The sequence below is a fragment of the Vulpes lagopus genome, chromosome 11 (genome assembly GCF_018345385.1).
Source record: "Vulpes lagopus strain Blue_001 chromosome 11, ASM1834538v1, whole genome shotgun sequence".
Lineage (NCBI taxonomy): Eukaryota > Metazoa > Chordata > Mammalia > Carnivora > Canidae > Vulpes > Vulpes lagopus.
The window spans coordinates 75047174-75058854 of NC_054834.1; the positions used below are offsets into that span (position 1 = coordinate 75047174).

The window sequence follows — 11681 nt, forward strand, 5'->3', positions numbered from 1 at the left end:
AAACTATCAATTTGACTAAACCCTAGTAGATTCTTCCTGGGCATCAGTTTTCCAATCCATAAAATGAGGTAATTAAGATTAGTGCTTTCCACATATTTCTTTTCCAAAACACAGAACTTATTATGGAAGGATATTTGATCCTATCAGGGAACTCTGATGATATAAACTAGATTCAAAGTTGTAACGCCTCACTGACTCCATCTCCTTGGTGGTCTCAGTGCTCTCCCAGGGAACCCCAGGGTCCTTAGAGCTCAGTTTAAAAGCCACTGGATCTGTTGGTCTCCCCAATTTCTGCCTGGATACTTCACAAAGTCCCTGGCATCACCTCCATAATACATCAAGCTGCAAATACTTATATTTTTATTGTAGACCAGTGGCTTAAAAGGCTGGCTAGCCCATGAAGGCGGGGGGGGGGGTGGTGTAGTTGGCCTCACGGGATGGCTCAGGTCAGAGGGCTGTAGCAGCAGTAGAGCTGGGAAAAGATTCTGCTCAGAGCAGGCCCCAGATTCCTGCACAAAGAGAAATGCAGGTGAGGGTCAGACCATGAGCCAGAGCAACCCTGCCCCAGCCACTCCCTGTAGGTCCTTTTTCCTTGCCATCACCTCTGCAGTCGACCACACTTGATGGTGCTCAGCAGCATTTCCTGTTCCTTGGGGGTGACACAGGCATCATAGGCGGCCAGGAGGCTGGGGGTGGGGTAGGGTGTTTGAGTTTCTAAAGCTTGCCAACAGCGGACAGCTGGCCCACTCTTGAGTGGCTAGGCCACCATTACGGGAGACAGGCAGAAGGGGTCAGCATGGAGGAGAGGAGTCAGGACTGCTGCTGTACTTCCTGAGCCTTCCATCCAGCTCACCCTCCCTTCATGCAGCTGCAAATGTTCTCCAAGTGTGACTATTCTTGGCCTAGTCTTCATGGCCCAACCCCCTCATCCAGAAGCCTTCTCCACTGCACCAGGCAGAAGCGCTCGCTCCCTCCTGTTGGCTTCCCTGGCCGCTGAGATACTGTCTACTCCTAGTTGACCCTGAGATACTGTCTACTTCTAGCTGACCTCGTCTTCCTTATCACCTGACCTCCACCAACTCCCCTCTGTCCACTCAGTCAGGTCCATGCACCCTGGCAGAGCCAGACCCCTCCGCAAAGCACTCACCTGGCAGGGGTGCTGTACTGGCCCACTATGGCTGCTGCCTTCTCCCCACTCACTCCCCGCACCTGCATCAGCTGCCTGAGGAACACCTCCTGCACACACTGGGCCTGGGATTGGGCGAGGGGAATGGTGTCAGGCATGGCCTGGGCTGGCCCGAGTAAGGAGGCATGGGGTACAGGCTGTACCTTGTTCTTCATGGCTCCCGCGTTGAAGTCACTGAAGGTGAGGAGTGAGCAGAGAGGATGTGGGGAGGGCCCAGGCCTTGATTCAGGATCCCCTGAGGTTCCCCAGGGGCGACTGCGTAGGGTATGGCCCTGAAGGAAGAGGGAACTGAGGCCAGGACAGAGCTCTAGGGGACAACTCCCTGCCATTCCTTGCCTAATCCTTGGCCTCAGGAGGCCAGTCTGAAAAATTGGGATCTTGCTCACTTCACTTCCTTGGGGGAGCACAGGACCCAAGGACAAATCACTTGCTCACCTGGTAGAGCCTCTGCAAGCCCAGCGTCAAGAGGGCCAGGTAGGCAGCTGACTCCTTGATGTCTGCTGTGCGCTTCACAAAGAAGCCATCGATGACCTGGGGAAGAGGAACCCACCCAAGAGATGATGGGAATTCTTGGCCAGAGCTGTGGACCATGGAGTTCCTGCAAGCCTCGCCTTGTTCTCTTGGCTCACCTGAGTGTTGGTGACAGCCTGCAGCAGCGTGCTCTCAGGAAGGCTAAGGTGGTGTGCAGAGCCATGCTCCTCCACCAGGTATACTCTGTGCCCCAGACCACAGCGCTTCAGCCGGAACTGGGGAGGTAGAGAGGCAGGGAGGGTCAGGCCTGGATGCCCATATGCTGGCTGTCCAGCATGTCACTCAAAATCATCACGGGACCCTAGTCTCACCAATCCACCTCTTCGTCCTCCCTAGCTTCTCTGCCTGTCTCAAAGGGCCCCCACCTCTGCTCACACTGTTACCATTGCCTGGAAAAGCCTTCCACCATCTCTGAATGATGTCCATTCTTCAAACCTCTCTTGGCCTACACATAGCCTCTGTGACTATGCAGTCAGCCCAGCAGCCAGTACCTAACCTGAGCTGTGTGGTCCCACTCCTGGAGGTCTGGGTCTTATTTATCCTAGGTTGTAGGGGCTGGCTGCCCAAGGGGTCTTGAATATGCTCCTCAACCAGTTCAGTCACCCTGCACACCTACCATGCACCTGTAGGAGCGCAAGGGGTCTGATGTTTGGGCTGCCTGGGTGTAGCTCTAATGGAGGTGTGGCTGGAGCTATGGGAGCTCTGCCTTGAGGACACCTCTGGGCTGTGGAGGGGCCCTAAAGTGGACAGGAAATGGGGAGCACGGTGAGGCCAGTCTAGGAACCTTCTGCTCTCGGAAGCGGCCATCTACGATGCTGCTACACAGATCATCTAGCCGTTTGCGCTCCACGATGTGGTCCAGGACGAGCTCCCCAGGTCTTGCTGTCAGGAGACCAAGAAGGGTTCTATTGGCTTGTGCCCCTCCCCCCCCCCCAGGCCCTTCCTGTTATATCTGCTCCTCTGTCTACACCCCTTACCTGGGTCTCTGGGCCTGGTCTCCTGAGCCAGCCACACGAAGTCCCCGACATGCAACTTGCGCACTACATGGGTCACATGCAGCCGCTGTAGCTCCAGGAGCAATTTTGGCCTGTGCCCTGCCCTAGAATGGTGAGACAGTAGGCCTAGATCAGGGCAGGCCCCTGCCACCCGCCCCAGCATCCTCTCTCTTGCTTCTCTCACCCCACTCACCCCTTGGCTTCGCCAACGTCCACACACAACAGCACCCTGTACTCTCCAGGCCCAAGCTCCAGTGGCAGCTGCTGGACACTCCCTTCACTAGCACCACTACAAGGAGGAGAGGGAGGTGTTGGTGTGTTTTAAGGCCAGAACGCCAGTGCCAGGCAGTACCCCCTCTCCCCCCTGCAACCCACACTGGGTGGGGCAGCTTAGCTAGAGATGATGGAGATAGGGTTGGGCCTCATTTCTGGGACCCTTCTGGCTCCTCTGTCCCCTCCCCCTCCTCCTCACAGCTCAGCAGAGGCCGCTCCTGGCACTTCTGGCTCCTTCCCAGGGGGCTCCTCTGGCCTGAAGCCCACATCCAGTGAGCTCAGGCCCTCTGACTCAGCCAGCTTCTGGGCCAGCTCCAGACCCTCCGGAGTCAGCGAGTACCTGGTAGATGAACACAGATCTCCCTTTTTCACCCAGACCTGGCAGGCTCTCCTGCTTGCCCCCAGCTAAGCTGGTCTCACCAGCCTTGGCGACCCTGCACAAACAAGTCCAGTGGCTTCCACCCCCACCTCCACCGCCAGGCTGTGCTCTTGCTCCTCAGATCAGCTTCTTTTGGACCTGCCCAGGAATGTTTCCTAGTCTGCAACAAGCACATTTCAGACAAACTTCTTCCTCCTCTCTGGAGTGCTGTTCCTACATCTCTCCTTGATAAATTCTAAGACACGTCAAAACGCTGTGTCCTCAGCAAAGCCTTTCTGCTCTTTAAATAACCTGTGACACCTCCTCCTCCTCTCATCTACTGCTTGGTCTCTCAGATCCTCATGGTACTCCACCAATGTGGGCTCCTAGGAGTAAGGCCTCCCTTCCTATCCCTATCTCAATAGCATGAGGCCTGAGATTTGCTGGGTGACTGTAGGGCCCCACTCAGAACATCACACACATTCTCCCCTCGCCCTACACACACACACACACACCTCCTGTATCCCCCTGTAGTTGACCCCACCTGGCTGGCTGGTGTGTCCTGAGAACCAGGTTCCTGTGGAGGAGGGAGCGGAGGGCTGGCCAGGGTCGAGTACGCCCAAGAGCCACCTGTCCATAGGAGAGGAGACCCTTAGAAACCTCCTGGTGCTACCACATGTCCAACTCGGTGGGCCCCATACCACTGCTTGCTCCCAAGAAGAGAAATCTCTGGTGGACTTAGGGTCTGTTTCAAAGCCACTCGGCTCTATCCTTTCCCATCTCAGCACTCACCCTGGGAGCTTTCTGGGCACATCTCTGCAGCAGCTCCTCCTTCGTTAGGAAACTATGGCCACTAGCATTCTGTAACCAGGACAGAAATGTAGCCAAGGCAGGTTCAGCGCAGGGGCCAGTCTCCTCCAGGAGCCTCACCACCTGGCTTCTCCTAACTCCTGGGACAGCCAAGTGCTCACCAAGTGTTCCCGGTAAAGCAGCAGCAGTACTGCTCGTGCTCCTGAGTGCCGAGCTGGCCAGTAGCTGCCAGAGCCTCCTGCTTTGGGCTGGGCTGGAATCTGAAAGACAAGACGTTTTGAACATGAAAACCAATCAGCCATCGTGGACTGAATCCCTGGAAGGGCTGAGGTTCAGGTTGTATCTCAGCAGGCTACATGGCCCTGAACAAGTCACTCAGCCACCTCTCAGATTCCCTGTCTGTAAGATGGGTGGGATGATGGGATGGCCTGTAAGGCTGGGATGAGACGGTGGATGGTTGCCGGGATGGGAGTGGGCCGAGGGGTCTCATCTGCCTGACCCAGCCTCAGTTCTCCCATTCGCTACAGAAGTGCTAAGGCAACAAAAGCCAATAACAGCAATCCTCAGGGCTTACTGGTCTTGGCTCCCTGAATAGCCCAATAACAGAACTCTCAACTATTATTATACAATATCTCCACCTACAGAGAAGAAAACTAAGTACCAGAATAAGTCATTTGCCCAGGGCCAAGCGTCACTGGTGGCAGATCTGGACTCAGGGCTGCTAAGTCCCCACAAGCCAGAAAATCTTACTGCTCCTTCTCCCACTTTCCTTCTCACTCCCCTCGCCCAGTTCTCACTGGCATGGAAGAGTCTCGGACTCTCGCAGGTGGCCCTTCTGGGGTTGAACTCTTCTCTCCAGAAGGTGAACTCCGGGCATGGTCACCTGCGGGAGCAGAAGAGCGTCAATCCCACGGAATCCAGCAGGCAGGAAGGTCTGGAACGCTGCCAGTTCATGTGGTAGGTAAGAGGGGTGACGTTTTGCAAGCCAGCCACTAGCCTGCGGTCAAACAACTAGGACATGAGGGGGGAGCCTGAAGCTAAGGTATCCCAGGTGGTTTCGGAGGCTGCGCCTGGGGGAGGTTCAGGGGACCACCGACCCTGACTCCAGCGCTCACCCCCCGATGCTTTGTGCTGCTGCAGCCGCTGGTCCAGCATACGGCACAGCCTGTCTCCGAAGTGCTGCAAGATCTTAGCTTCCTTGCCGCTGCGCAGGGGCAGTGGGTACCGCCGGAGGGAGCGCAGCGCCTGGCGGGGGCGGGGGTACCGTACTGGGGTCAGGGCAGGCCTGGTTGTCCGGCTCCACCCGTACCAGTCCGCGTCGAGCCAAGACCCACCTTCTGAAATACGAATTGCGTGCGGCGCCCCCTACTGGCTGCCTCGTCCCGCCATTCGGTTAGCCAGCGAACGAAGAGTGGGTTGGGGCAAACGGGCAGCGGGCGTTTCCGGCCCAGGCGGACCGACGCTGCCATGAGCCCCAGGGCGGGTCCTCTGGCGCTTCGCGCCGACCAGGCTGGGGCGCCGCCAGTTCTGGAGACGGGATTCGAACACCTGGCTCGAGAGAGTGAGGGCGGCACCTCTCCAATCACGTGGCCCCACGCGGGGCAATTACTAGAGAACAGCCTCCAGCTGCCCTCCCCGCTCCTGCACTGCCTTAAGTGGTTGGTACCAAGCGCTTTTTCTACGGCCTCTCGCCCCCTCGCCCCTCCCGGCCCAGACCAGTCTTTTGGATCGGCCCCACCCAGACCCCCGGAGCCTTGACCCGCCCCTTCCTCCTAGCCCAGATTGGAGAGCGGGGTACTCTTCGTGCGGACAGAAAGACAGACAGCGCCCCCGTGTGGATAGGAGGGCTGGATGGCAGTAATCCTTAACACCGAGGAACCTGAGGTTGTCAGTTTGTCTCACCTTTGCTGAGGATGCTGGAGAGACGCTGGGCTTCTGAAAAGCCCAAGAGGTGGAGGGTGGGGCAAGTAAGTGCAGGCATATTTGTAGGAAGGACATCTAGAAAGAAGTATAAGGGATGAAGATACAAAGGTAATGTAGGAGGAGCTCAAGGACTCTGAAGAAATGGTGATTCCGAGCTGGGTGAGGGGCGGGGAGATGTGGAGATCCAGCAGTGGGGGAGGGCACGAAGTCTGGGACTTTCAGGGAAGGTTAAAGCTAGGAGAACAGAAGGGAACAGAGGGCAAATAGAAGGGGGGCAAATGGGAGGTGCTGGGCCTCAGCCCGAGGTGGGGGTCTGAGATGGGCACGTGGTTAGATTCAGGGGAGCAGACTGAAGGTAAAGGCCCGGACAAAGGTGGAAGGGGAGAACACAGTCATTTTTGTAACTCATTGGAGGTGGGAGACTCTCAAGGAAGTTTAGGTTTAGGCTTATGCAAAAGGGTCCCAGGTTGAGGGACACGTACAGCTGAGTTCGGCTTGAAGATGTCACCAGAGAGTGACAGCCTCCACCCAGCTGTTATACTGAAGTCGCGAGGAGATGGTCTGCGGCCTTCGAGGAGTACGGAGGCTGGCACCCTAGCTCTAGGCCCGCCCCTCCAGACTCCGCCCAGCCGCGAACGCACCCCCCCCCCCGCCCCCGCCCCGCGCGCGCCCAAGCCAGCTCCGAACTCCCGCCTCCCTCCCGAGGCTGCCTTATAAGGAGCCTCCATCGAGTGTGCGGGTTGGCCCCACCCCCTCTAGTCTCTTGTCCTAATAAGGACATCTAGGGCATCCCGTGGCTAGGGGCGGGCGGGAGCGTGTCTCCAGGGTAACTTCGAAGTCTCTCTGCCCCTCCTCGTTGCTCTTGGAAACTCCGAGGCTTGAAAAAAAGTGGAGCCAGTCTCCTTTTCTGGCAGGGTCGTTTACAGGGCTGTGGGTCGAGCGGCGACCTCCACCTGGGGCTTCCGGGAACTCGGAGGGTGAGCGATGCAGCGGGACGTCCTTGACTACAATCCCCAGCATGCTCTGCGAAGTCCCCCACTCCGGATCTTGAAGACCGGGCTTCCAGCTCTTCATTTACACTCTTTATTCCGCTGATGGGATCTAGGCCTTCAGTTCCCTGATTTGCGACCCTTTCGGCAAAGACTAAGGCATGGTCGTTGTTCGAGGCCAAGGAAAACTTTCCGTAGTCCCCACCGGCTTCTTTTTCAGAAACTTAAGCTAACACAGCTGTGCCTTAATTTTTCCGAGTTTTAAGTTAACCGTATGCATGACTGTTAACTAGAGGACGTGATTCGAGTCTGGCTTAATATCTATTCTTTTCACCGTGTCTAGTAAAAGGCGCAGTCTTTATATTGACATAAACCCGTTTCGTGAATTTGCCATCTATCTTTAAAACAAGAACAAAGCTATATTCTTAAAGACTTCCTTGTAGAGTCTCTCTTGTGTCTTATTTTAATTTTATTGAAGTTGCATATGGTCTTTCTCAGGAAACGAGTGGCTTTGCATATGAAGGGTGCCCAACGAATTGTTTATCGGGTTGAACACGCTTTACACTTGCGATTCCTCTTGCTCCAGGACTGGATTCCAGGCCAATAAATAGTTACTTCGGTTCAGAAAAGCAAAATACTAAACTCAAAATTTTCAGGCCAGAAGGTGCCAAGATGGATCTTAAGAAACAGTTTCGTGGCGGTTAAAGAGCGGCGAAGTCGAGGGCTCATTTTCGGGTCACATTACCTAGAGCTAGGGGCCTCTGCCCAGCGGAGCGTTTCCTGGAAAAGTGGACCAATGGGCGTGCTCTCCGCGCCACAGCACCGCCCCCCTTGGCTGTCTCGAACTACGTTACCCAGCATGTAATAGGGCCCTGAGAGGCTGGCTGGCCAAAAAGACGGCGCAGGACCCTTGGACTTCATTTCCCGTCGCCCCGTGGGGGGAGCGCCGGAAGCCCGCCCCGCCCCTCATTGTGCGGCTCCTACTAAACGGAAGGGGCCGGGAGAGGCCGCGTTCAGTCGGATCCCGGCGGCAGCTGCAGCGGCTCTCATCTCTTCTGACCCTTTTTGCTGTCTCCCTTTCGCTTCCGGAAACATGGTGAGCAGCAGGCCATGGCGACTGAGGGGAGGCGTCTGCAAGTCGCTCGTCTGCGCGCGGGGGAAGGAACGGGGGAGCGACATCTGCACCCCCTCCCCCAGCGCCCCGGGCGGGATAAGGGTCTCGGGCTGAGGGGCGGGTAGTGTTGGGACGCGCGTGCGCGCCCGAGGGCGCTGGGGAGGGCTAGCTCGGCCGTCGCTCGCGCGCCCCCTGGGCTCCTTTCCCCTCCCCCACCGCGCTGGTGCGCCCGCGCGGATACCGGCGGTGGGGGAGGGGTCTGTGGTGCGCGCGCGCGCGCCCGCCCCTCGCGGAGCAGCCGGTGACGCGCGCTGAGGCTAGTCGGTTCACGGGGGCGCGCGTTCGGCGGAGCACGCGGCATCCGAACCCTTCCCGGGGGTGTCGAAGGAAAAGCGCGCGAGCGGTCTCGGCGTGCGCGCCCCACCCAAGGGCTGTTCCTGTTTCCGCGTCACCCTCCCTCGGCTGGCGGGTCTGTTGAGAGCAGGTGGCAGGGATGTCTGCGCCCAGGAGGGGCGGGGGCAGAGGGCCAAGGGGGGATGCGGGGGCGGAGGGGTCTGCGTGCTAGCGCTGAGGATTAGAAGCCTGCACCACGCCACCGGAGCCGCAGGTTTGCACCGCGGAGGTATCACGGCCCTGCGAGGGAGCCCACGAAGCGATCTGGGTTCTCTGCTCTGTACATCCGGCAAAGGCTGGAAAGGCACCGTCGGCTGGCGCCTGCGCACACGCACTGGCCCCACTACTGGGCCCGAAGCCCTGGACAAGCGGGGCCTTCGGCTTTCCCGGATGGGGCCTGAGGGTGGAGCCGAGTTTAGGGAAGTGACCCAGGCGGGCACCGCCCGGAAACCACCCCGCCCCCTGTGTTCAGCCCCAGGGCTACGAGAACTGAAGGTTGTGTAACTTGTCCATCCTCCGACCGGCAGCGGAGGGGACAGATACGCCGGTCGGTAAAGCGATTCTTCGGTCTTGAGGCCCGGGGGTGCTACTGCCTCCAGGTACTGCTTTCTCTCCGAGTCCTGGTCGGGCCCAGGCGAACGTTTTCTCCCGCCTACTCCGGAAGCGGCTGAGTCACGTGGCCGGCTTCCTCTGCAGTTCCGGGAGTGGGGGGCGCGGCATATTTCCCTTTGGTCAGTAGCCCCTCTCTTGGCTATCGTGTCCCCACCCAACACGACCCAAAATAGACGTTAAAAGAGCTCTTGAGGACGGTGCGCATTTGGGTTTGACCTGCTGACTTCTGTCAGCCACCTTTAGGTCCTACATTTTTCCCATAAGACTGGTTATGGTTTTAATTGGAGATTGTGATTTTTGCTTTGAAGAAAACCCAAGAAAAAGGATGGTTTGTGAACAACTGTACTGAATAGTTATGACAGATTTAACGAGAACCGTTAAATTTCTTTGTGCCCTGCCATTGTGGCGTTCTGGTTCTGTTTCCAGAAGAGGTGTTTATTCCCTGGGTGCCTGGGTCTCCTTTTCCTATCCGTGAAGTTTTAAGTCGGCACTGTTACCCTAAAGCTGAGATTGAGTCAATAGCCTATGGATTCTTTTGATTCTGGGCTCACATCAAAGCCAAGGTTCTGCCTCTCAGAGATCTTCAGTTTCTAGGCTGTAAAGTGTTGGATGAGGAGGAATTATGTTAAATTAGATAAGAGGTTTCTTCTGTGGCTGCCATTCTGGAGTTGTGTCTCATTTGGTCCTTGGACAGTGGTTTGGGTGGAAAATAGTGACTCTTGTCTTGGGAAGGGGATTAATGATCTCCTCGGGTTGAGAACTTGTTGGCATCCGAGGTATATTTCTTAAGATTGCAAAGGAGGGACTTCAGGGGGCGTCCAGAAGTCTTTCCTTCATGAAAAATATGTGGCTTGTCCCCCAGGCCTCTGGCGTGGCGGTTTCTGATGGTGTCATCAAAGTGTTCAATGACATGAAGGTGCGTAAGTCTTCAACACCCGAGGAGGTGAAGAAGCGCAAGAAGGCAGTTCTTTTCTGCCTGAGCGAGGACAAGAAGAACATCATCCTCGAGGAGGGCAAGGAGATCCTGGTAGGTGATGTGGGCCAGACTGTAGATGACCCCTACGCCACCTTTGTCAAGATGCTACCAGACAAGGACTGCCGCTATGCCCTCTATGACGCAACCTATGAGACCAAGGAGAGCAAGAAGGAGGACCTGGTGTTTATCTTCTGGTGAGCTTCTCTGCAGGCACTTTCTTCCTGTTACCTGCTCTGGCTCTGCCCCACCCTACTTTCTTAGGATGGGAACCTCTGTGGTTCCCAGTTAATGGAATTCGGAGGGAGGGTATTGTAACAAAACACTTGTCAATGAGGAACTTGATAAAAGCTTGAATGCTGGAGACCAGCTCAAGGGTTTCTTGAAGTTCTCTATTATTTGACGGCACTTGCTAGACTTGGAGAGGGAACTTTGTTGCATATTCTCTGTTGTTTTCCTTCAGGGCACCTGAGTCTGCACCCCTTAAGAGCAAAATGATTTATGCCAGCTCCAAGGATGCCATCAAGAAAAAGCTGACTGGTAAGGGCCAGCATTGGTGCCATGCACCTTTTCACTCAGGTTTTGGCTGCAGGGTGGGATGAATGCCGTGGTATATGAGATTCCTCCTCCTCCTCTTCCCTGCCTGCTAGAAGGTAACCTTGTCCCTTCCATCTGTTCTGATTGGCTCCTTCCCAGCCCTGACTTCCCTTCCCCCAATGCATCCTGCTCACAGATGCTCCCCTTCTTCCTCACAGGGATCAAGCATGAGTTACAAGCAAACTGCTACGAGGAGGTCAAGGACCGCTGCACCCTGGCAGAGAAACTGGGGGGCAGTGCCGTCATCTCTCTGGAGGGCAAGCCTTTGTGAGCCCCCTCCAGCCCCCTGCCTGGAGCATCTGGCAGCCCCAGACCTGCCCATGGGGGTTGCAGGCTGCCCCCTTCCTGCCAGACCGGAGGGGCTGGGGGGATCCCAGCAGGGGGAGGGCAATCCCTTCACCCCAGTTGCCAAACAGCCCCCTCACCCCCTGGACCTTCCTCCTCCCTCTATCCCTGACGGTTCTGGCTTTCCCAAACCGCTTTTGATCTTCTGATTCCTCTTGGGTTGAAGCAGACCAAGTTCCCCCCAGGCACCCCAGTTTGGGGGGGGCCTGTATTTTTTTTAACGACACCCCAGTTCCTCACCTGTTCCTCCCTTTTCCCATGCTGCCAACTTCTAACCGCAATAGTGACTCTGTGCTTGTCTGTTTAGTTCTGTGTATAAATGGAATGTTGTGGAGATGACCCTTCTTTGCGCCACCTGGTTCCCCTCCCCTTTTCCCCTGGTCTTGGCACTCATGGAAACAGGACCAGTAAGGGACCTTCAATTAAAAAAAAAACAACAACACACACAACAATAAAAAGGCTCACTAATGGGATGTTTGTTTCAGGGTTGGGGCCCAAGGGATCTTGCGGGGGAAGGTCTGCTGAGGTAATGAGGAGCATCTATCCACCTGGCCTCCATCCACCCCCTTCATTGGGCCCCAG

General features: G+C 56.4%; 2 protein-coding genes across 6 annotated transcripts; one reads left to right on the forward strand and one right to left on the reverse strand.

Moving 5' to 3' along the window:
- Positions 1-318: 318 nt before the first annotated feature.
- Positions 319-5920, reverse strand: MUS81 (MUS81 structure-specific endonuclease subunit). Of its 5 annotated transcripts, XM_041721811.1 has the most exons (16): positions 5488-5918; positions 5269-5398; positions 4951-5036; positions 4315-4413; positions 4136-4204; positions 3888-3973; positions 3185-3325; positions 2906-3001; positions 2695-2816; positions 2502-2599; positions 1816-1932; positions 1622-1717; positions 1330-1458; positions 1148-1251; positions 603-686; positions 324-509 (listed from the first exon to the last, which is right to left on the reverse strand). In XM_041721811.1, the coding sequence occupies exons 1-16, from the start codon at positions 5620-5622 to the stop codon at positions 443-445; spliced, it is 1659 nt and encodes a 552-aa protein (XP_041577745.1). In that variant the 5' UTR covers positions 5623-5918; the 3' UTR covers positions 324-442. The 5 variants fall into 5 exon arrangements, with proteins under 5 accessions (XP_041577748.1, XP_041577744.1, XP_041577745.1 ...); XM_041721810.1 differs by having other exon boundaries at positions 321-509; positions 1148-1458; XM_041721813.1 differs by lacking the exon at positions 324-509 and having other exon boundaries at positions 619-757; positions 5488-5919.
- A 2084-nt stretch (positions 5921-8004) lies between these two features.
- CFL1 (cofilin 1) lies at positions 8005-11557 on the forward strand. The gene is made up of 4 exons (XM_041721816.1): positions 8005-8161; positions 10047-10354; positions 10621-10697; positions 10913-11557. The coding sequence occupies exons 1-4, from the start codon at positions 8159-8161 to the stop codon at positions 11023-11025; spliced, it is 501 nt and encodes a 166-aa protein (XP_041577750.1). The 5' UTR covers positions 8005-8158; the 3' UTR covers positions 11026-11557.
- The last annotated feature ends 124 nt before the right edge of the window (positions 11558-11681 follow it).